The sequence below is a fragment of the Scatophagus argus genome, chromosome 2 (genome assembly GCF_020382885.2).
Source record: "Scatophagus argus isolate fScaArg1 chromosome 2, fScaArg1.pri, whole genome shotgun sequence".
Classification (NCBI taxonomy): Eukaryota; Metazoa; Chordata; class Actinopteri; family Scatophagidae; genus Scatophagus; species Scatophagus argus.
This window is the reverse complement of record NC_058494.1, coordinates 24,488,533-24,513,426: the sequence shown is the minus strand read 5'-3', so window position 1 is coordinate 24,513,426 and position 24,894 is coordinate 24,488,533. Positions and strand designations below refer to the sequence as shown.

General features: G+C 42.1%; 2 protein-coding genes across 4 annotated transcripts in view; both read right to left on the bottom strand.

The window, feature by feature from the left end:
• The window catches only part of LOC124050433 (extracellular serine/threonine protein kinase FAM20C-like), a 31,955-nt gene that overhangs the window by 1,475 nt on the left and 5,586 nt on the right, over positions 1 to 24,894 (bottom strand). The gene's annotated exons all lie outside the window — the stretch shown is intronic.
• On the bottom strand, positions 120 to 24,180 carry LOC124050426 (dynein heavy chain domain-containing protein 1). Its single transcript, XM_046372963.1, has 44 exons — positions 23,992 to 24,180; positions 22,684 to 23,144; positions 22,127 to 22,324; positions 21,788 to 21,991; positions 21,594 to 21,704; positions 21,314 to 21,470; positions 20,587 to 20,841; positions 20,345 to 20,488; positions 19,963 to 20,056; positions 19,472 to 19,704; positions 19,105 to 19,348; positions 18,369 to 18,526; positions 17,439 to 17,564; positions 17,022 to 17,298; positions 16,621 to 16,748; positions 16,094 to 16,292; positions 15,921 to 16,012; positions 15,561 to 15,789; positions 15,289 to 15,414; positions 15,087 to 15,181; positions 11,848 to 14,995; positions 11,635 to 11,755; positions 11,311 to 11,470; positions 10,927 to 11,197; positions 9,282 to 10,821; positions 8,620 to 8,725; positions 8,357 to 8,471; positions 8,067 to 8,250; positions 7,650 to 7,752; positions 7,036 to 7,164; positions 6,633 to 6,824; positions 6,058 to 6,477; positions 5,504 to 5,915; positions 5,102 to 5,200; positions 4,784 to 4,960; positions 4,299 to 4,477; positions 3,155 to 4,180; positions 2,892 to 3,066; positions 2,702 to 2,773; positions 2,229 to 2,448; positions 2,025 to 2,116; positions 1,797 to 1,946; positions 861 to 1,486; positions 120 to 734 (listed from the first exon to the last, which is right to left on the bottom strand). The coding sequence occupies exons 2-44, from the start codon at positions 23,055 to 23,057 to the stop codon at positions 312 to 314; spliced, it is 13,584 nt and encodes a 4,527-aa protein (XP_046228919.1). The 5' UTR covers positions 23,058 to 23,144; positions 23,992 to 24,180; the 3' UTR covers positions 120 to 311.

Sequence of the window (24,894 nt, the reverse complement as noted above, 5' to 3'; positions counted from 1 at the left end):
TTAGGCAAATAATTTGACCTGACAACAATGATATGAACACTGATATAGAAGCGGGCTGTTGGGTATGATTACGGGTGCACAAGACCACACCCAAAATCGTACAAAATGCTACAAATGCCATTATGACACTGTGTTAGAACTTTAATGAATAACAAAATTCAAAGGATTAGAAATGTAAAACAAAGAGATGTTATACAGTAACTCACACATATTTATTTCAGCAGTAGTCATTTTTTTAATCAGTAAAAGTTGTTAAAAGCATTTGAACGTCATTCTGGTGCATCACAGCAGATAAAACCAGGATTGTTTAGTCAGAGCACACTCACTACCCTCACCCTCCTCAAACTACATAACACAGGATGCAGCTTGGCATGCAGGGGAATCGTAGTGACAATGTTAACATCTGCCAACCCCCAGTCTGCACTCTGCTGCTCTCTGTGGAGATAGAGTGGACAGTGATAGATTGGTAAGTGTGGGGCAATCGATGGATAAGCTTGTGCAACCTGGACACTGCTGCTGTCCTTCAAATGTGAGATGTGGGAGGCATCTCGGGGAGCATTTGTGCTCCTGATTTGAGCCTTGACAAAAACAAGGGGTAGTGAACACGGCTGCAGAGAGACTGCATCCTCTAGGGCTCCTAGCTGCGTATCCCATGATGCTCCTCTTAGCTCCAGTCCACACAAATACACAGTGTCCAGAGGGAGGGAGGCTGGGTATGTCCTGTCAGTCAGAACCTGGAGGAAAGAGAATAACAATCAACCGGAAGCACCTGCAAAATGGTTGAGCAACAATAGCAATTGTTTTCATCCACTGAGTTCCAAAATCCATTTAAATGTGATTTCATTGTTGATGTGCTTTACCTGAAAATGCAGGGCTATATCACTGATATATCTGCGATTTACTTGAGCTGCCTGTCTCATAACTGCCACCAGAAGGCCTCTAGCATTTTTGAAGGCAGATAGTCGGTAGGCACCGGGCGGATCTGAAGTGCTGTGTTGCCAGAGATAAGCACTGAGCAACTCTGCCCTCCTCTCCAAGTGAGACAAGTCAGCCATCCTGAGGAGGAAAGCGAAGGTCGGCGTGCAGTATTGAATGGGCTGTTGGAGCTGTGACAGGAGTGAGGACACAGAATCAATGAGTTCATCCCACTCAGCCTGGAAGAAGTCACGTAGAGGACTGTGAGAAACAGCTCCTGCATTTGTATTTGTGCTGTCACTCCTGTGTGCGAGGTAACTCTTCAGAGTCTGCAGCCTGTCTCTTGCATGGCTGTAGGCTGGCAGTGAGGCAGGCTGCTGTAGCTTGGTGTTGAAACTCCTCGCTGTTCCTAGAGGATTCTGGGAGGCTTGTAGTAGAAAGTTCAGATTGTGGCTCCTGATTTTGATTATTTCAGCAGCCACATCTGCACTGAAGCCCAGCACAAGAGGGTCATTGATGTCTGCTGAATCCTGAAGACCCTGCTCCAAAATCTGCAGTAGGCCTGTGAAACCTGAGGACATGAGACAAAGCAATACACTGTACTTAGACAGAGTAGCTGTCAAACACAAAGGTCCACTATGGTTCTAATGTTGGCACTCAAACTACTTCATGCTTGATGTTTAGAAATTTAACTGCAATCATGTAACTTGCACGAGATAAAAGTATCTAACGGAGGAAACAAACTGGATGGTTTGTTGCATGGGGCAGCTAACTGTGAGTGCAAAGAAAAAGTCAGCTTCCTCTGATTCACCGTCTTATCACTTAACTTGAAAGATGTGTGCTATGCAAAACACAGTACTGTCAGAAAGCGGTTTGGTTACCAAAGTGGCCAGGATTGCTGATAATATTTGAGAGGATGTGTGGTCCACTGCCCAAGAGAGGTGATACTCTGCTGAGGCAGATCTGAGCAGTGCTCTCCACCACCTTCAAATCTGCAGCGTCTAATACATGGCCACCATGTACCAGATTGACTACGAATGAAAAGCACAAGGTTAAAACATATAGTACCTGAACTTGTGGGACAGATTTATCTGTTAATGTTGTCTCACCTGCTATATATTGCAAAGCCTTCATCTTGTCATGGCAGAGACTGGCAATGCAAATGTGGGCATCCATCAAAGCCAAGAGGTCTCCCTGACTCCTTCGAAACAGAAGCAATCAACATTCACAATCATGAACTTCTACTCCATTATGACATTTCCAGCTCTACTGTATATTAACTGCAGTATACAGTATATGGCCCATTTCCTCACCAATGGTAGGTTATCTCTTGGCTCGAGTGGGTCTGTCTCTGCAGTAAAACAGAGTGGAAGACGGCACAGCGGAGGAGGAGCTCCATGTCGTCTTCTGTGACATTTGACAGTGATTGAAACTGAATGACAGATGAAACCTGTCGCAGGGAGCTGCTGAGCTCGTCCTTCAGATCCCAAGGAGAGTCACAGATGAGAGGCAGGGCATACATTCGCACTGCCGCTGAAATGACAAAAATAATAACCATCTTTAAAATAATCATTATTACGACTTGAATAATACAAACAGAGTTTTCTGTTTTACTTGCGGTAATAAATTAGTTCACTTATACTAAGACTGTGTCCAGTTGTCTTTTTAATTAATAAAAAATGATATACTTTATGCTGTAAATGCACACCAATGTACTGAATGTGTTGTTAGTAGACGGTCATAGGAAGACTAGCGCGGAGCAGTAATTGCCGTATAAGAGACCTACCTGGTATAGCGCACGATGCATATTCTTGAGTTATAAACCACAGTCGGAAGCAGGGATGAAGGCATCTCCCCTCTGTGTGATGGGCCGATGCACAGATAGGCAGACACATAAAAAGACTGGGCTTTAACCTTGGTTGTAAACATGTGTTAATATGAATGAAATTTGAAGTGATTAGTGATGCACTACTTACCTCTGAAACAGGAGATCAACTGACTGAGGTGAGCCACCACTTTGTCATCCCATTGTTCCAGCAGGTGACAGTTGTTAAAAACCAGCCAGTGGCCATCGTTAACAGCTTTGTCCAGCATTGAGAGGATGACCACCGTGTCACACAGAGCCCCAAAAGAAATGACTTTCACCTGCACATAAAACATATTTATTAAGGAACACATCAAGCACTTCATCGATGTGCATTGGTAACAATTACTAAGTTCAAACAAAAGTGTGTGTTACCTCCTTTCTGTCTGCTTTCCACTGGGCCAGATTGTTTATTAAGTGAAGAGGCTGAATGCTTGTCCACCTACGTCCACTGACACTGGGCACCGTAAGAATGATTGGTCCCTCATATTTGACAAGATATCGTGAGAGGGCCTCTGGATTCCCAGTGTGAGGGGCCCCGTTTTCTGCTATCTGTCCAGGCTGGCAGACAGCCATGGCATCAGCCAGTCCCTCCAGACAGTCTGGGATCATGGTCTTCCAGAGGAGGGCCCGCTGTAGCAGGGATAGATGGGAGTGAGAGCGACAGGGAACAGCTCCTACTACAGAGCAGGAAGGGAAGTGCAGGTACTCCTGCCACTGCATGGGGCAGGTGGAAAGAGAGGCGATCAACCCTCTGAAGGCCGGAATCTTCTCCAGGCAGAGTAGCTCTGGGAGAATGTGATCCGGTATCCAGCTTGGCAGAACACCAGGGGACTGTGAGACAGTGACAGGAGGGGAACAGGGTTTCATTTTAGTAACAGGATGTTCTATGTCTTGAAGGCCCCTGAGGAAACCCACCCTCTCCAGGTCAGAGCAAAGCTGGTTGTGTTGGAGCAGAGCCACAGACACCAGCAGCTTCAGCACAGCGACATGGCTCTTGATAAGACAAGGCCTGTATTGCACCAGCACCTGGGCAACCATCTGGTTTGTGACCTCTGCTATTACGCCCCCTGACACCTTCCCAGTGATGTACAACACTAATGGCCTGCCTTTCACAGTGAAGGCCTCTTGTATAACTGCGATGAAGCCGCGTAGGGAAAAGTAGTAGGCAGGGGAGAGACGTGACACCTGCTGCAGAGCCTGGTAGAGGGCAGCAGCAAGCCTCATTAGTTGTCGGGGTGTAGCCAGCACAGACTCGTGGTATGCTAGTTCCTCACTCAGCTGCTGGATCTCAGCCTGCACTTTCTTCATTGCTTCTTGAGAAACAGCCGCACGGAGGAGAAAATCAGAGTCCTGCAGCAGTGAGGTCTTAGACTGCAGGATGTAGTCCACCAGAGCATCCTAAGACAAGATTGTGTACAGTCAACTGATGTACAGCAGCTGCAAACAACAGCAGGTAGTTACATCAGAGGTACATGTAAAATAAACAACCAACAGAAACAGCCAGCGGTCTTGTCACCTCTTCTGAGACCAGTCTCTCCTGCAGCAACTGCTTGTCTTTCTGGAACTGCAATCGCTGATCCAGCAGCTTTTTACATTCAGGCTGCAGCAGCTGTGCCAGCATTAGCTCCTGGATCTCTTTTGAGCTCAGAGAGAGATCAGTCACACACATCTGAGCTAAGATGGATGGATGGATTTCTAAGGAACAACAGAAAGAATATCTTGTGAGCTACTGTTACCAGATGAGTCAGAAGAGCTCATTTACAAAATGTCTAGAGTGTACACTTGATGCAGACAGTATAGAGCTGTATTTTATGACTGTCAATGTGATCTGTTAAAAGTTATTAGTACTTTACAAGTTCAGCCAATGACCAAGACAAACCTGTGTATTTATTGGACTGGGATGATAAATGAATTTGAAAATTCTGCATTTTTGTTGCAAGTAAAATGTCAAGTAAACACTTTTAAGGGAACAGTTCTGTTGACTCTACAAATCTTTCTTACCACTGCTAAGCATTTGGACAGGCAGGTGAGTGCTAAAGAAGAGGTAGAATTCAGGGTGGCTTGCTTGAAGATGCTGTTTTAACCCTGTAAGGCAACATCCAGCAGAGCGAACCAATCTGGACAAAAATTGTGGACTGGGAGTTGCACGTTCCACATGTGTTACCAAGACTCTCAAGCCTGCAAAAATGAAAGATAAGAATGACTTAAGGCAGAAAAATGAGGGTGAAGCTTAGAAAGGACACAAAATTGGGTACCAAATTAACTAACAAATTAATAAGATGAATTAGCTTTTCATTTGTGTAACATCCCACGATTCACCTTTCTCTGCAGCCTGGTCCAGCTTGTCCAGCAGCTCTGGATCATCAGCACCAACCACCATTTCACACTCTGCCTCCTCCTCAGACATGATATTCTCTCCTGCAGAGCAGATACTTACTGTACTGATTTTAAGACAACTTATAATTCACACTGATTTTGTAGTGATTTTCTGTACAAATAAAGAGTGGAAGAACTGTGTGATAGATATTTGCTATATGTATTTTCTGAGCACAGTGTTTTTTTTAACTTGTTTAGGGAGGAAAGTGAACCATTGGACATTATTTCAGCTCTTGAAAATTGCAATGGGCATTATTTATTATTTCTGTTATTTTAGAGACTGAAAGGTTAATTGATTAGTCCTAAATGTGAAGACCTAAACAAGCTTAGGATGTCAGCACATACCTGAAATTAGCCAGCTTTGAGAGCATGTGTGTAGATGTTGCTGGGTGTCTGCCAGTAGAGGCCAGCACTGAACCCAGGGTCTCCTGCAGCCCCACAGCAGCAGCTTCACAACCATTCTGGCAGATGGAGCATCCTGGCGCATACCTAATGTCTGACTCAGAGGCATCTGCAGCATCTCAGACACAGGGATGGGAAAACCGGGAAGGGGGTGAGAAGCTGCAGCATCAGACGGCGTTAACAGGGAGGTTCTTGGGTCCTTGGGGTTTGTATTGATGCGTCCTGTCTGACATAACTCCCTCCACTTGCTCATCAGTTCTGTGCGCATATCAGGTCCAAAGGGGCCTAAATAAGAAATGACTGCAGCCAGGATAAGAGCATCTCCTGGTGCATTTTGGGTATTTAACTCTGCCTCCTGAAGAGAAAATAAATAAAATCATGATAAAATAAATAATGACAATGAGTATGTAAAGTATGTATACCGGTAAGTATGTAATCTAGTATAATATTTAGTGGCACCTTTAAGCAACATGAACACTTTTCAGATTCTGTGTTACCTGAGCAGCAGCCCTCCAGCGTCTGGCATGAGTCTCCAGCTGCTCTGCAGCTGCAGAAGCTTCTCTTTCTGTGCTCTCAGCTGCATGCAGCCCCAGCAGCTGCTCCTTTAGTTCTTTTTGAACCAACTGCAGCTGAAGCTTAAAATCCTCCAGATGATGGTGTGCCTCTTCCTTGTACTGCTTGGCCAGGTGCAAACAACGTTTTGTCTCTTTGGCCAGCACCTCCAGTTGTTGCTTGACCAACAGTTGGTGCTGCATACAGCAGCATTCATACACCGCCTGCACCCATCGACACAGGGACTCACAGGCTTTGCTCACCTCGCGCACAGACTCTGGAGCAAACTGGGAACTGTGGACTATCTGGCCAAGCTGCTGCAGCTGCTCATTTGTCAGAGCGTAGCGGTCAAAAAATTCCAACTCCTGAGAAAAATATCACAAATCGCAAAACAGCATCTTATACCACCTTAATGCCACCACCAAACAATTACCAACCAATATAAACTTGTGTTTGACACATCTACTGTGGTAATTATTAAAAGTATTTTAATTTCAAATATAAATATTTTTCTACACACCTGGAAAAAGTCGGACTGTCCAAGAAGCTGTTTAGCACTCTCCCACCCTGGTGGACGATTAAACAGCAAACAAACAGCATCCATAATTTTTACCACTCCATCAGGTGGATCTCTGTAGTGGCGTACCTCCTCGAGGTCAGACGGATTCAGACAATTAAGAATCTTGAGGCCTGACAAGAACACTGGTCTCACCTGAAAAAAATGTAATATGAAGTTCCTTTTCTGTAACTCTTTGGCTTTGAATTGCTCTGACCACCCAGTGTCTATGAGGCCAAGATAATATGACAAAAAGGCTAATTGGGCGATTTTTAAAACCTGATCTGTTCATAAAAGTGTTGTGATTCTTCCAAGTACATGTTACAATCCAATACCAATGTTTTTGGATGCAGTTTTTTTTGTTTACCTGTTCTTGAGCCTGATTTATCTGCTCTTCCAGGTCATACAGCCTGTTCTCCTCTTCCACACATGTCACCTGAGCTTCCTCGAGCAGGTTCCTCTGCAAATCTATAGCTCTGAGAAGCTCTTGCTCATGCTGCAAGATGGAGAGGAGATGGAGATTAATGAAAACAGCCCTTTAATTTTTTGGATGAGAGGCGAAACATCTTCAAGAACCCTAATTTACTACACAGACCATGACCTGGATGACTGAGAAACTTCACCGACAAAATATTGAATATTAAAACTCCAATATTAACTGAAGTACATGTGAAAGGTTACTTTAGCACAGAATGTTCTCAGCTTCCATAGGCCTCTGAAATGCATTGGATATACTGCTTGCAAGGTCATTTAATCATTTTTGATTGCGGTGAACAGCAGCCTCTTGCGATACAGAAGCTGTGGCACACGATTCGACTGCACCCTTATTCAGAATGTTGATCCCATTTGAACAGAATATGCTGAATGGCCTCGCCTCTCGCCCGTAGTCAGCTGGGATAGGCTCCAGCCCCCCCGCGACCCTGACGGATAAGCGGTATAGAAAATGGATGGATGGATGGATGCTGAATGGCTCTACATTACCTGCTGTGTCTCTGCAACCTTCTCTTGGAGTCTTATTAAATGCTGTTTGCACTGCTCAGCTGTGTTGTTGATGACTTCCACATGAGACAGAACAGTGGCAACTCTGAAAAACATACAGTCATTGTAGTTGTGTACGAAGATAAACTGGGGTGTTTTTTGCAGACCCATACAGTCTGCTGTACAGTAACTTTTACTGCAGCTGTGTCAGACATCGTTCAGGATGTAGTTTGTGGTGCAGCTGTGTACTCAATATTGTTTTGTTTCTTGCAGGATCAGGTCATTTTAAAAAATAAAGTTAGCTCACATTAATATAATCACAAATGTATTAGTATATGCACAATAGCACATTAAATACTAGAGACACAGAGAGAAAAAGACAAAAAAAGTCTACTCATCTCCTGGTTTCAGAACAACTACCTGTTGGCTTTGCTCTGCCATTCCTTGTGCAGACAGTTGCTGAGGTAACCGAAGTGAGCAATAAACTCCATATAAGTCTGAGGACTGAAAGGCTGAGCTCTTAGGACAGAAGCATATTGACAAGCAGATTGATGGATTCCTGCCATAGCCGCAGACAGGCTGACTTCTAACCCTTCTCTGTCCGCTAAATAAAAAACAGAAAAGGATATGTCTTGGTACAGCCTGGAAAATAACAGTCAGTAAAAAGAAAGTAAAAATAAAGTGAGACAAACTTTATTGGTGTGACTCACTTTTGCAAGGACTGGATTTGAGACACCGAGCAGCAACTTCCACTAAAGACTCGTTGGACCAAGGCTGATAGACCTCCACACAGCAACTGAACCTCAGGGCTTTGTTCAGTTGTGCCTAGATTGCAAAGAGTAAAACATCATCCATTTAGAGTCTCCATTTAAGAATGGTTGAGTCCGATCTGGGAAGTACAGTATGTGTTTTGTTATGGAAAAAAGGTATAAAGGTTCAAGGGCACGTGTTATAATTCAAAGAAAATACTTACATTCCATCCACAGGCTGTGTTGGTATCAGCCACTTCACTGCTGTCTGACACGGTGAAGGGAAGCAGCAGGAAAACATGTACATTTCTGTGGATTTGGCTCAAGAACCTGTGCGAAAAGAGGCAGAACAAAAATGCTTTGCAATGTACTGACATTTTCTGTTTCAAATATTTACTTCACATAATCCTATGTTTACTTATATGCCCATTCTTGTCAATGATGTTACATCATCATCATCAATATAACTTAAATATAACAATTCAGTTTAATTCAGTTTATTTATACACTGCCAAATCACAACAGAAGTTGTCTCATGACACTTTCTAATTAGAGCAGGTCTAGAACAAACTCAGACCAAACAAAACCCCAATGACCAAGCACTTGGCGACAGGGGTGAGGAAGAAAAACCACAGTATATAGCAAAAATGCCAAGCTACAGATGTGCGTTTGTCAATGGACCCTCACAAGTAAGAGAATATTAGTATCACGTTCACTTTCGGATATGAGTAAACACTAGTATACTCATATATAGTATACTTAATGTATTTTTGGATCTTTCAATAACACAGTTCGATGAATTTAATTGGTAAAGAGTAGGCCTACCAGCTATAATTGCTAAAACTAGGACGAAGACAAAAAGATTAATCAGGTATTATCCCCTTACTTGTCAAACATCCAACTGTCCATAAGGTATCTTCTTGAGCTCTTCATAGCAGTCACTCTGGAAACAAGGTTCCCCAACTCCTCATCTGTGTAGAGCCCAGGGTAGGTCCTGTGGGCCATTGCCACCAACAGTTCTTCTCTGACAGATGGGCTTATCTTTTCATGGACCAGTATGATGACGTTAACTCCATCCACTCTTGTTTGATTTCCAGCCTCCTTTAGGATTTCACGCAACTTATTCTCATTGCCAGGATGCACTTCCATCAACTGGCAGCCTGTTACACAGGCAGCTAAGCGCACAGTGCTTTTACGGCCTGTGCCCCTGTCTGAGCCTATCAGCACTCCGTGACCTCCAGGTATGAGTAACACTCTGAGGATATGTAACAGCTGTTTCACCCTCTGTCTGTGCACAATGAATCTGGTTGTAACGTTGTAGTCATTCCCAACTTCTTCTTCTTCTTTTCTCTTAATGAATGCACACAGCTCCTGCAATAGTACATCAAGGTCTTGGTCCTGATAACAGTTATATCTAAAATTTTGTTGCTGATTCATTGACTTTAGAGCCTCAAAGAGTTCGGGACCATAAATAATCTTAGCGATTATGCCCTCTCTCTGCTGAAGAATCTGGAGTTGCAGAAGGTCAGTTTTTTGGCTTGCTGGTTCAGCGTGACAGTCTTCTGACAGAAGTGAAGGTTCAGTCATTGTAGGGCCTTTCTTAAGGTCTGAATGGTCAGCTGGTGTTGTCTCTTGAGCCAAATATAGTGTATCTACACTCTGATCCACTGGCTCACAAACACCCGCTGCATCCATGGGTAGCGTGTAAACTGCAAGACTGGTGACACCGGGTGGGTCCTCGACACTGACGGGTCGGGGATCATCAACCAGTTGAGCTCCATAATGCAATGTTGCTGTCTTAGCTATGAGTGACATCAGAGTTTTGCTTTCATCCTCTGAGCACAGTCTGTCACTGAACGTACGTATGCACTCATGCATCCAGAGATGCACTATGTTCCGTACAGACACTGTAGGCCCTAGCAGGACTGGGGGAGAAAATGACAGTGAATTCTTCGTTTCCTGCATTGTGTGTCGGATGTTTGGCTGCCACAGGCACATCCCCTGAAAGATCTTCTGTAGGTCATGATGGGAAAATATGAAATGGGGCCTCTGTACACTGGGTTGGAATTGGTCACATACTGCTTGATACAGACTCGTAGTGGCAACGATGATACAACATGCCATATCCTCAACATTCTGCTTAAGTGGCATGTCTTTGAGCCAGATTTTTAGCCCAGGAGAATGGATAGAAAATATAACGTCCATAGACAGGCAAGGGAGCACAAAGATGGAGAACAGACGCGAGAGTCGGGAGGATATCACATTACTGTGGTGATTTCCCAATCCAAAGACACGACAGGTAGCCATGTAGTTGACCTTTGAAGATTTCAATACCTTGAAGTTGTAGGTATCAAATGTTAGAATCTCCTCCTTTGACATACTCTGTCGTAGCATCTCTAGAGCTGCAGACATCTTGCCATTGACATCTATCAACAGGGAGACAGAAATCTTTACCTTGTAAAGTATCACACAGTGCAAAGTCAGATTAAATTTCAATATTAGTTCTCCTTAAGGTGAGTTTTCTTACTCACCACAGGGGGCTTCATGCAAATCATCCACAAAAAGAAGCAGTTTTGGCTGTTTTGTTTTATCCTGACAGTTCTTCTGGTAGCGGACGTTATTCAATACAGTGCACAGGTTTCTGGAGCTGAGGAATGGACTGGCTGGCAATATAATGTGTGGCTTGTCAAAACTCAGCAAAGTTTTGCACAGAGTGGTTTTTCCAGAATTGGGTTCTCCTACGAGCAACACTGGTTGGTGTGCCTCCAGCATGAAGTTCAAGAGATAGATATATTTCCTATACTGTGTAAAAGGATTTAAGACGCTTGTTAGTTAAAAAGTTTAAATCATGATCATAACATTTATGTATTACTATTATTAATTTGACCACATTATATAGAACATTCAAGAAAAACCTTGGGAGTGATGGATTTTGTCAGCAATGTGTTCTTGTTGCATATCTTGCTGTCAATGTTAAAAAAGTGTTCAAACACACTCTCTTCATCAGGAACCACAATTTTGTACCGGCAATCAAACAACACTTGACGGGTTAGTAAGTCGAACTGTGGCCAGTGGCTGCAATAAAAACATAGAATATTGGCAGAAAATTGGTGACTTACATTCATTTTGGGGTTTGAAAAAAAAAAGTGGTGAAATAATGTTAAAGCAATAACATAAATATTCTATTATTTGCGTGAAAATATGACATTACATAATAAGTTCGACAAAGGTTATCTCACCGAGGATGCAGCTGTCCACTAAATCCCCAAATATAAGCAACCAGAAAAAGGTTCCTGGCCAGCAGCTCTTGTTTATTATGGGAATCTGTGCCTGCTGTACCAGTTCTCCGTGGAGGTAGACCTGGTGAAACAAAAAGTGATACAGCATTCACAAAAGTAAATTCATTACCTTAAATATTATCAAAGTTATATGTTTATATTTAATGGTTATACCTCTTTTGTCTGTTTTTGGCATTGCCTCAGCTTTAACCACTTCCTTCCGAAAATGCTGCAGGAGGCCACGTAGGATCCGAGCAAATGACATGATTTCTTGCAGTCCATACATGACGCTTTTAAAAGATTCTCCTTCATTATAGATCGCAGAGGTCAAAGCTTTTTGCCTGAGCAAACTAAGAGTCCTGGAGAAAAGATCTTCAGCCAAACGATTCCACATTTTCAAGATTCCTTGATCCAGTTTGTATTCAAAAGAGAAGGCATCCATTTCACTCTTCCACACAGTCTTCCACAGATCAATACCTGTGAAATAAACAAGGCTGCATCGGGTGACTGCCGAGGGACTTGCATCACATAGGTCAGTCATCTCTATAAGTAGCTTAAGGTGTGACTGGGACGGTAGTGTTTCACCTGATGACAGGCACAGAAATGGGTCCTCAGGACTGCAAAGTGTGGTTAAGTAATCTAACCAGCTGGGCTGTCCCACAGGGTTTCCATCCATTACCAGCCATTTCTCTTTAGGTGTCTGATTACTTTTCTTTCTGCAGATTGTAGAACTTGGTTCACTCCGTTCTGAATCCCTCAGCAACTTTGCAACTGCTCCATCTTGCCATCCTCTCCTTTCACAGAACCAGCCAAATACCTCTTTATGGGACATGGCGTTAGGAAATAAGATTACACTGATTACAGAGTTCCAGGCTGAAGCAGAGGCCTGTGGCTCTGTCTGTGCGGCATCTTCTTCAACCATACTGTCATTTTCAAACATACATTCCACTGCCTTGGCAGCTAGACAATTGAGTGCTCCAGCTAGAGCACAATAACAGGTTGTCTTTCCACTGCCTGAGGGGCCTATAAGTATAACTGCTTGAGAGGATTTCATGGTCTGGTAGAGTGTAAGAGCACAGCGAATTATCTCACTGTCAGAGTGAAACAATTTTCTTTGTATTTCTTCTGTGACTGCATCAGCAAGTTGGTTCTTTTCTTCTTCCTCAATGTATTGTTGGAAAAGAGGAAACTGGCAGACTAAAGGGAATGTTTCCTTGAAAATGATGTGGAACTGTGAGGCTTTCTTGTTCTCATAAAGAACAGGTACTAAGACGGAAAGAATTGCTTTGACAATTGCTGTCTCTTCCATTAATGCCCGTATAACTGACAAATGAGAACGCTCCAACCTGGGAGGCTTTTCACTTTCTTTTTCATCCATCCCAACAGCTCTGGCAGTCACATTGCCAGAAGAAATAAGATCAGTTCGCTCTGCAGCTGATCCCTTAGCCTCTGAAATTTCTCGTTGTCTTTGTTGTTGTTGGAAGTGTATTTCAGAGGCAGCAATTATCTTTTGCAAGACAACAAGATAGCAGCTCTGGTCATTAGAAATGAAATCAGGCAGACACAGACAATCCTTGGCCAGGCTGAGGAGGGACACCAGATGTCGACTTAAATACATGGCCTCTGAGAAACCAATGGAAGTCAGCATTACTTCAGCAATAATTCTGTAATCTGGATGGGTTAAAGCAATGGGCCTGGTTGCCCAGTGCAGACTCTCTGGAACTTCAGATGTGTACACCTTCGATGAGATAGCAACACATCCATAGCTTAAGTTGACAGAAATGCTTCTCCCTGCAAGTACCATATGGCATTGTGAATTAGCAAAGTCACTGCAATCTGTGGCCTGATCAGCAGTTCTGTCATTTGAATCCTGTTTCACTCTTTGATTCTTATTTCTTGTTAACTCAGAGAAGCATTGATGAATGTCTACCAGATGCTGTCCTAGTAATGACAGGACCCCTTGCGTTAGTAAGTCCATGGAGTCCAGTAGGAGCCATGATCCGGTCTGAACGGCACCCAACAGCATCCGCTGAACCATTATGGGTCTCGTGCTTGGCCAACACTGTATACTGACAATATGTCTTCCCAGGGCTTTTCCTAAATGTGCCACAGTCTTTGTCTTTCCAGACATGCAAGGTCCACTCACAAACCCACATCTGTAGCTTGTCAGAGCAAGAAGAATCCCCAATAACGCCCGATCTGTGGATGGAGTATGCGCCACCACCCAATCTTCTGGACCAAAGTACTCATAATCATATTGAAGTCGATGGCCCAAAACATCCACATAACATAGTGGATCACCTTTGTCTTTCAGACTCCAATTTTCTGACTTTATGTGATACTTCATCATACTTAGCCACTCAAATGACGATTCAAGCGGTACACATTGCACTTCCATGAGTTGAGATAGCTGCTGTGCATGATTCATTGTAAGTTGCACTAAAGCACGCAGACACATCATTTTGTACTTAGAAACCAGGATTTCACTTTTAGCCCCTGTGACTCCATCCATTATGGCACAGCTGAGGTTTTTCAGTTTTGCAGAATTGTATGCCTTCATGTCACTCCACTTCACTGGGTTTGATTCTTGGATAGCTTGTAGAACAAAGTTGCACCAAACTGTCTCTTCAGCCACCAGTAGACACTGAAGAGGATAGTCAGAAAACAGATTCAGCACAGGTAGTGCAATTTTCCTCCTATCAGCAACAGGGTGTATGACTTTCTTATCAGATGCCAAATCCTGATCAGAAGATTCAAGCTGGTGTCGCGCAGTAGCACATTGTTTCATGAGCTGTGCCATGGTCAACTTCAATTCTTTCTCGAAGGCACAGAGCCACACCAAAATATTGAGATTCGGTTCCAAAGGAGACTGAAAAGTAATGTGCTCCTGAAGACTGCCAAAAATCCCCAGCACCTTCATCAGTCTGTGGCTCTGGGATGTATCGCCACAGTTCTTTACATCTATTGTATTAGATGGTATTTCACAATCCATTTCAAGCCAGCGTACCCCTTTAAAGAATTTGCGTACAAAGAGCTGCAGTGTGAAAGGTGTTGGGTGACAGCAGAGTAATTGTATCAATTCTCTGTCACTCAAAAACCAGAGTCTTGGGAACTGTTCACAGAGGGTATCCAGGAGATCCACAATCTGGTTGGAAACAGTCTCCATTGTAGACAGATCATCAGTGAGAATCTGCTGCAATTTACTGCCATGAAATCTGTCATTTGTCTCATTGGAATGAACAAAGTTCAGCACATGGGGGTCATTTGACACAGCGTGCATAATTTCCTTAAATGTCACATCAACTGATAGGAAATGTTCCAGCTATGAAAAAAAAGAAAAAATACATTTACCTGACATGTAAACCTGTGACCAGTTTTATGGCAATGCAACTTGTGTTGACACAAAGACTTACCAAATCCACTCTCGAAATACTGAAGTTTTCATGGAACATCTTAGTCAAAAAGGCCCATAGTTGCTGGTATCTTTCAAATAAATAAAGCAGCTTCTCTATTAATATTGAACGGGAAAGCAAAAGAAAAATACACCGTTTAAATTCAACACTGTTCCTGCACTTGGAGGCAAAGTAGCTTTTGTTTTCTGAATGTCCACCTTACCAAGATCCTGTAATGATTGTACCCAATCCTTGATCTGTAGCCTGAAATCAACACTGTGTGGGGACTTCAACATGGTGGACAGAGTCATCAGGTCATTCTCTATCTTAGCAAAATGTACCTCCAGGCCTAGGTGAGAAAAAGCATGGCGAGACTCAAACATATTTAATCAGGATATTGATTTTAGTTGCACACATTTACCACCAGTGACTATAGTGACTATAAAAATGCCTAAATCTGCGTTATGAAGTTCCCGGCTTGTTGTTTAGTCTCACCAGTGATGGTGAATCTTGCATCATCACAGGAATATTTACTGGAAGTTTGGACATTTAAAACATTGCCCTCTGCAGGGTTCTCTGTCTGTGTTAATTCACGTTGTGGTTCACAGTGCTGCCAAACAGGGAGAGTGAATTTATCCAGCTGGAATAGACTGGCTTCCCATCCCTGATGAAGCTTTTGAAAGGTCTGCTCCATGTTGTACTCTGCTTGTGCATCCCTGCATATCTGACACAGTAAAAAAACAAACTATGTGTTAATGACACAGAAAGATAGCAAGTATTCCAATCCCGTTTATTTCTTGGTTTTAGTGGCACTATCATCACAAGCTCAAAGTATAACATCTCATCTGCTCTCACCTTGCTAATAAGCTCCTGGTAAATTTCAAGTGGCTGAGACATCAATTCAGCAACAGTCACCTTTTTTTCTGGCACATACAGTAGGCCCATGCCTGTTGGATGGAATGCATTTTCATCATGTTAGATATACTGTGGTCATATGTTGGTGGTACAATATGGGCACAGTGTCTGACCTTCACACACAACTTTCCAGTGTTTATGTTTGAGTGTGGGGCTCTGCAGCTTGGCCATGATCTCAAGCTGATGGCTTAAGCTTTCCAGGATTTCAAAGGTTTTCTGCAGCAAGGCATCAGGGGTGGGTATAAAACTTGTTAGAGATAAAGCTTGCTCCTTCCACTTGGCAATTTTCTCCTGAGCTTGTGACACCACATCCTGAAATTATTTCAGAAGATTTATTGGTTTAATTCACATAAACGATGGCAATAACTTTGGGTTTTTCCTTAACCACAAAACAAAATATTTTTGCTTTTACAGCGGTTTATACGTCGTGCTTACCAGATTATGAGATACTACAATTGTTAACATTAGACTATTTAAAAAAAGGCAATAAATAAAGGAGGGATAAAATTCAAATTCTAGTAAATTTTAAACTAATTGGTTATTTGTGATCACCATGAACGCATACAAAAAATCACCTTCTCTGCAAATATAATTTATCATCCATTTTAATAAGCACAGAGAGGTTAATTTCACACATCACCTCACTGAACAGCAGCTGTTTCCACTCTTCCATCCATGCGTTGTAAACAGCCATCAGCTGCCACAACTCTTTACGGGCTTTGATGTTTTGAACGTCTCTTGTCAAAATGGTCAAATCCATTGGGTGTTCTAATGAAAGGCAGTTAAACACAACAGCCTGATAAGGTTGGGATTTCTGTAACTACATAATACGACAACAGTTCTCCAATGGTCATTAACGGGTCAACACCAGAAATTTCCTTTATTCTTCTTGTTGTGAAGCTTCAATTTTCTTTTTATTCCCTTTTTGTTTAACGTAAATATTTAATCACCTGGTTAATGCTAAAACAAGTTCAAGCACAAGTTCAAAAGTAATTTTTCAAGCCCAGAAACAACTGCTATCTATAGTTTGTACCATCTCACCTTGTAAGTTTTCACTGTTCCAGCTAAGCTGTCCCAGCTTTGCACTGAGACTGTGCACATGTGCATACATGTGGTTCAGCGTGGAAACCATCTCTGTTGCATCCTGTGTCGGGTCAAGGAAGGGTCCAGATGTAGCTTTAGAGACCACATTTTGAAGGTCATACACCAAGAATGAAGACATTGTGTCCATTGCGTTAGCCACTGAAGGAAGACGGTCGCACACAACCCTGTCTGCGTACTTCACTAGGGGAATAAAGCAATCCCACAAGTCCAGCATCTAAACACGGGACACAAACAGAAGCATGTATGCTATACAGTGTAAAAAAAATAAATCAATCAATCTATAACTGACATGTGTTGTTCCAAGAAAATGAATGAAAATAAGCTGCACGACTATAATGTGTTTTTTTGAAGGACCTTTTTGTCCAAGGCCAGCTCCTCTTCAGTCATCTCATGGTAGTTCATGCAAACTGTTTCCTGGAGGGAGTGAACGTCCTCCAAACGTTTCTGTGTGTCACCCAACATTTCCACAGACTCCCTCACCTGGAGAGAGAAAACAAATTTTAAAGCAATTTTACAAGTTTATCATGGCTAACAAATCATGTGCTTATTTGAAATCTAAGCCTGAAGGTTATGAAGGTCGCAAACACTACATAACTTCAATTTTTTTCACTGTAGTTTTTAACTTCTGACTGAATATGCAGTTATTAAGGTTGCCTGACAACAATGATATGTAGCTTTGGTATTGGGATCAGGCTTCATCAAAATATCTGATATCCTGTGGATAATATCTCATTATGCTAGGGTAATAAATATTTATTATGTTGACATGTTAATAAAAATTTGAGGTAATAAAGAAGCTGGGTGATGATGAGGTGAAATACAACAAAATTATAAATGAACTTTTATCCTATCAGTTCTAGAACTGACAAAGGTTCCCCTGGAGTTCTAACTCATGTCACCAGTATGCACTGGTGTTCCTTCTGTTCTTTCAAATAACATCACTGAAGACCTTAACGCACTCTGCATCACCCGATTCTTGGATAATGGAATCTAAATTCTGAACACATCTGCTTCAACAAGCCCTTAAGATCAATAATTAAATTAAAGCGAATGTGTGACCCAAACAGGAGCCTCTGAGAATCTGAAACTTCCATTTACCAACCGTGAAAAGACATAACAGGAAAAAGTAGGGTATTGTACTATTTTTATGAAATCTTTTTCTGACTGGTCCTGATTTTTCTCTTTTGCATGATAAGCAATCTGTTTCTCCTCCTATGTTTTACTTCTTTTACAATTTTTCATTTTTTTTCATTCAAGCATGTCAACTTTAAAGAATTTCCGTACCAGAAGAGCATATTTTGAGAGGTCACGTAAGTCCTGAGGTTCTGTCTTGAGTTTGGCAGCAGCGCTCTCCAGGTCTGAAATGACTCTTCCTGAGCGCAGCTTTATCTCCTCAGCAAGCTGCTCCAGCACTTCGTTCTCTATGATCTTCAGCCGTTGCCCTTGAAAAACAAAGGCAAAGAGTATTAATGCATTCAGCATAAAAACAAGGGTGCAGCCAACAAACTGAGCATACAGTTTACTATTTTACAAAGACGAGTCCTTTCTTGACGGCACAGTGGTGCAGTGGTTAGCATTGTCGCCTCACACCAAGAGGGTTCCAGGTTCAAATCCCAGTCTGTGCCCCTCTGTGTGGAGTTTGCATGTTCTCCCTGTGCCTATGTGGGTTTTCTCTGGGTACTCTGGCTTCCTCCCATGTGCATTAGGTTAACTGGCTACTCCACATTGCCCTGTGTGTGTGTGGTTGTGTGTCTCTGTGTGTCAGCCCTGCGATTGACTGGCGACCAGTTCTGGTTGTACCCCGCCTCTCGCCCGTAGTCAGCTGAGATAGGCTCCAACCCCCCTGCAACCCTGACAGATAAGCAGTATGGAAAACAGATGGACAGTCTTTTCTTTTAGAAGACACTGTTTCATTACCCCTTCCTGGTTTGGACCAATGCTGTTTCTGAATAAGAATCTGTAACTTAAAGTTTTTAAGTAGCACCGAAGAGGATATTTAATTACTTTAGAGCAAACATACCCAGATTTTCCTTTATTTGAGTGCACTGGATGATGAACAGTTGCTTGGAGGTAGATACTGATGAGGGAACTGTGTTGATTCTTTCGCTCCAGTGCCGTAGCTTCTTTATGTGTTCCTGATACAGTAATGCAGACTGACCCATCATGGATTCCAAAGATGCTCGACTCCACTGGCCAATGAACAAATGGATATCCGTCAGCCACGAGTAGCTCTCACACAGCTGCTGGATTTCTAGTTGAGCATCCTGTTAACAAAGCAGGGAGAATTACTACACACACAGGAGCAGGTGGGCAAATTATTTAACGTGAATTTTTATTGACGTCACATTAACCCTGACTCATATTTGATTTGAAGGTGACAAACTTGCCTGCATGATCTGAGCCTGGTCTTTCTCAGCTTCTTTTGCAACGTCATTGACGCTGATCTGCCACTCCAGCTGCTTCTTGGGGAGGGGATAATAGCAGCCGTGCATCCTGTTGCCCTGCACCATTAACGAGGTCTTTTTCTGCAACTCCAGCCAGCAAGATGACAGATCATTAAACAATTTCCAGCAGCAAAACCTTTGACGACCAGTCGGTCCATCACTGTTTTTATTCTCCCCTGGAAATTAAAACATACGGACACTCAAAATAATCTGTCTTCTAACAGTCTGTTCAATCCATAACCAAACATTATAACTAATATGATTTTTGAACTACCATTTAAGACCAAACTGATCCAGGAATGATAACTTTCGGTCAAGTTCAGGCATCTTTTCATATGAATACTTTGGGCTTGAATCAGCAAAAGCTCAAATCAATTGAAATCAGAGCGGTGAAATTTGAAGACCAGCAACAACCTGAATGCAGATGGTCCTACCTGTAAACGGGGGATGTTCGACACAAGTGAAGTCAGATGTTAGCGTAAAGACGCTGTTGCTGATTTCTAGGAAGAATCCACAAGTGTCACACATCTACTGGAGAAGAGAGGTGCTGTGAGGCTGGTGGTAAATTCATGAACACTGCTTGAATAAACAGATGTAATATAACATGTTAACTATAGTGTAAGTGTTGTTCTATGAGGGAAACCACTTTTATATTTATGGGGAGCTCAGATTATTAACTAGAAAAATGGAATAATTGTTGTGATGTTCTAAATTCCTTCTACCATCACAAACACAAGGCACATTTTCGAACACATCAAATGCCCATAACTGAAGAACATAATGAAATATTGAAAACAGTGGACATTTGTAGATCACCTGAATCATGGAGTCGGCAACCAGCAGCAGCGCCTCCCTAACGGTTTCCTGGAACAGATGTATTGGTGGGTCCACTGTCAGCTGATTACTGGCACTGAAACACAGCTCAGTGTGGAAGAGACAGCACTGCTGAGATTTCTTCCTCTGACAAACAAAAACACATCATACGTCATTTGATTAAATGTTCATATTCTGTGTCAACCTGCTTTATCTGTTTGTGCTCTTGAATGCTCTCTTGTCACCTTCAGAACATTGCTGAGAAACGACATGATGTCTTGTTGGATGACTGTGATGAGACTCTGCACAGTCATTTGATCGATGAGAGCAGCAAAGTTGCCCAATTTCTGCAAGATGCTTTCAGAGCGGGCCAAATCTTTCTTCAGCTCCTGCTGGTGAGCCACGTGGAGGTGAATGGGTTCATAGCTTTTATTTGGCTTCTTAGCATATTCCATGTGCCGCTGTAGCTTGTGGTGTGTCTCATAGCTGCCCTCTTTCACCTGGCAATAAAAGAACATCACTGCAATAACAAAATATACAGAGATATGTCTGCACTGATGAGATTTTAAACATGTTCTGAAAAATTATGAAAACTGACCAAATGCCAGTATATTACAGAAATGGACAGGGTTCTTTTTCAGATGAAACTGTTTTTTTTCTTATCAATACGCTGAAACTGTGTTTATGAACCAATGAAGAAAGAGTCTAATGCTCTGTCATTAAAGCTATTCATCACATCTCAACACAGGTTTGAGACTTAGATTTAAATGTAATTTTGTGTCATGATATTGCCTTGTTTTCTGAGAAATGTTGCTCTTTGACAAAACACTGGAATTAGTTAGTTCATTTCGATCTACATCTTAGATACTCCTGCCACAGACCAGCACATTGCAAATACTAGCTGTGCATAGGCAGTTCTGTTGTCAGGTTTATTATTGCTTTGTTTTTACATAAGAAAAAAACTTGTGGTACCTCATTTAGGATGACAGCACGATACTTTGATAGCTTCTTCAGTATCTGCAGACACTCTTGATTCATGGCTATCAGCACATTCTTGAATTCCAGCAGCGTGTAGGTTCTGGACTCCTCCTGGGGCAGCCAGTGCGTCCCTTTCAGTTCTTCAGTTAGTCTGTAAAAGACACACTATCACTACCAAATAATCTGAACAATTTATGTTAAAGCTCAATGTCGGTCTCATCTGACAAAAACAGTTGAATAAGTAGTGAAGGATCTGCATGTGAATGTGACTCACCTGGTGAACAGAAAAAGAGCATTTCTGAACTGAGGCACAGCTATAAGCAGCATATTCTGCAGATCTTCACGCCGGCGCTGAAACAATATCCTCCGCACATTTTTATACCACCTGGCACAAAATACACCACCAAACACACAAAGCATTAAGATAAACAAAAAATCTGACAGAAAGTACAGCTTGTCCATACATACCGAGTGAAGGCTTTCCGCACTCTGAAGTCCCTGAAAAACTGGATTTTCTGCAAAGATGTCCACAATGCAGACTCTCTGTGCCACTCCGCCAGACTCACCAGTCCACCATAACCCCTTTCCGTCACATGCAGTACAGTATCAGGTGAGAAGATGTAGTACTCAGAGCCAGCTTCACCAGAATCGACCACTTGCAGGTCATATGGTCTATAAAAAAAGAGTACATATCACAGTGTATCCATCGTTTATTTATGTACAATCCAGCACAATGAAATTACTGCACAAGACCATCTACTGGAGGCCGAGGAAAAACAAGTGGTAAATAATCTTATTTCAGTGTACCTGTAAGAGTCCCCATCCACTTCTTTCAGGTAATAAACCTCCATTTCTCCCAGGTCTCTTTTCTTGGCAAAGATATGAACTACCTCTGTGCCTGTGAGAGGAACTTTATTTGGTTTGGTCGCTTTCTCATTTTTCACAGTCGTTATCTTTATATCCTTACATGTTGTGACTTTAATGGGTTCACCTTTCCCTGTAAGACTGAAAGAATCACAGCTGGGTGTAAACAGCAGAGCAATTAATAAGATCAATCAACTAATTTGGGAATCAAATGACTTGGAAAGCAATTATTGACAGCTAAATTTGCCAGCTGTTAATGACACTTTGACAAGTTAAAATAATCACTGTGAAAGAGGTTCTGCAACATCCTGGGACAAAACTATGACTGGAAAATACTTATTTCCAGCAGACATTTGTCCTAATGCTAATCTGTTAGTGAGGGCAGCAGTATTCTATGTACGGTATGTCGTGAGTTTGCCCATCATTTCACGTTAGTTAAACTGTATCAGAACAAACAGGTATATTGAAATCAAAATCAAATTTTGAATTTTTCCATGTACCTCTGTGCTGTTGACTCATCAGCAGTTCTGATAGGGATGTGGGTCCCTACGGCTGAGGCCATTCGTCCAGGTGCCTCAGGCCATTTTGTGTCATCTGTGGCTCTCCCAGGTCCTAAATGGCCTGTAAGATGAGGCAGTTCCACCACTGACAAAAGTCTGTCAGATGGGACATTTTTGAGGATGGGGGTCCGGCTGAACCGGGACCTGACCACAGAGGCTGCTGAGAGAGAAGGTGGCTCCCGGCACAGAGGCGGTAAAGTCACTTCACGAGAGTGGGCCTTTTTCTTCACCTTGGATCCAGGCTTAATAATGTCTTTACCACCGGAATGAGAAGCCCCATCAGGGGATCCTTCCTCTGAGAGGGCAGCGAACATGCTGCTGATCGCTCAGTGTATACCATCAGCAGGTTGGTACCAATGTCTTTGTCTTTTACACTACACAAAGACTTTACTCTGGAATTTCTGAAGGAGATATGCAAAAAGGTAAAACGTAAACTTCGCGTCACTCACCAACATGTCATGCTATGCCTATCGTACCAGAAAACAAGATCTTTTATTCAGATGGACATGTACATACAAATTAGCAAGGACTTTATGTGGATCATCTTCCATACTGTTAATGATAATAAGCATAATTTAGACACGACTGAGCAAGATCTTGGGTCAATATGAATACGTACTACTGGTTAATGGTCTTTGTCTCTTAAGCAGCCTATTGATAAAAGTGATGTATGAAAATAAAGCGTTATTTCCACCTAGCTAAGCATTATATATCCTGTGGCTATGCCATATAACGTTGTGACTACAAATCCTGGAAAATGTTACCATCTTGGTGAGTAACTGCCTTTACTTTCACCTAAACTAGAATTTAAAAAGTAAATAAAATAAAGAAGGCAGCTTGCAGTAATATAATATAACATAAAATGTGCAGACAAAGCGTAGATTGGATCTAACTGTAACTTGCTTTGACTGAAACAACATTTTATACGTATGCTATGTTTCAAAGTGTTTAAATAACTTTTGTACGGGTTCACGTTATCTTCCATTACCGAAATATACAAAGTTCAGTAGCAAAGCCTGCACTCTCAGCGAGCTAACGTTAGCTAGTTAGGCTAACCTGGTTATAACCAGCCAAAGTGATGTAATAAAACCGTTACACGTTACACAGTCCAACACCTGTTCAGCCGAAGTTCAGGTAACAAGAGAATTGCAAAGAGGACGGTGATGTTTCTAAACTTAATTAAGTAATTTTAAAACTAGGAACTGGCGAACAACACAGGAATAAAACTAACTTGTGTGACTTTCTTACCTGGCTCGGAGAAGTTGTCGGCGCAGCCACGGAGACGGCTTGTTGCCACGGTAACGCGCACTAACTCCACTGCGCCGGCCTGTGGAGCCGGTCGGTCTGCTGGTGAAGGTCAAGTATGGCTGCTTTAACCGTCAGTAAACCTTACAGCTTTTCTACCCGTCAGAGCCCGACAGGACAGCAAGAAACCACAGGAAACAACTAAGTAAAGAGAAATCACGGCCGCTCATTCCATCTCACTGTGACCTGCAGTGCGATGCTGGGAGAAGCAGGCCTACTCAGATCAATACCACAATGTAAAAAAAAATGCTTAGTTCATTACAAATAATAATAATAATAAATCTACATTTGAATTAAGGTAAAGAATAGAAGTATTAGGCCTGTGAGCTAAATTTATGCCTACGTCAGGTACTTAAATAACGTTATTAATTTTGCAGAAAATCCTTCTGGCTAATAAATACATTTAATAATGTGAAGTATTAATACTTGATGACTCTATTCACAAGCAGCGTTTTAATGTGTAAGTCAAAACCTTTTCCTCAAAATTTGACTTTTATCTGAGAACCAGTGAGCCCACACTAACTAGTAATACTTCTATAGACCAGTTTTTAAGATTTTTATTTGTAATTTAGTATTTGTATTTACATCATGGCATTGATATTCTTTCAGTAACAGAGCACTTCTTCCAACACTGAATCTGGTGGGTCATTTTTAAATATTTTTTATTAAGTTCCTCAAAGCTTTTCTTCTGCCGCCTGTGCTGAACAGGTGAAAGTGGAGCTTCGGTTTGTGAGACGCTTTAACAACACAAAATGTACAAAGGTTAACAGTTGAGATGTTGATGGGTTTTTAGATTTAATGCGATAATATCGGAGCAGCTATAATGTAACTGCTGAGCCCTACAGA

What these genes read in the sequence shown, in the direction of transcription:
- LOC124050426 (XM_046372963.1), bottom strand. Translation starts at nt 23,057, where the DNA reads ATGTTCGCTGCCCTCTCAGAGGAAGGATCCCCTGATGGGGCTTCTCAT. An exon ending in CTGGAAAGTTGTGTGTGAAG is followed by an intron (nt 16,013 to 16,093) that starts GTCAGACACTGT and finishes TCCATCCAACAG; the next exon opens with GCATGGGCCTACTGTATGTG. An exon ending in TGGCAGAGCAAAGCCAACAG is followed by an intron (nt 7,753 to 8,066) that starts GTAGTTGTTCTG and finishes TATGTTTTTCAG; the next exon opens with AGTTGCCACTGTTCTGTCTC.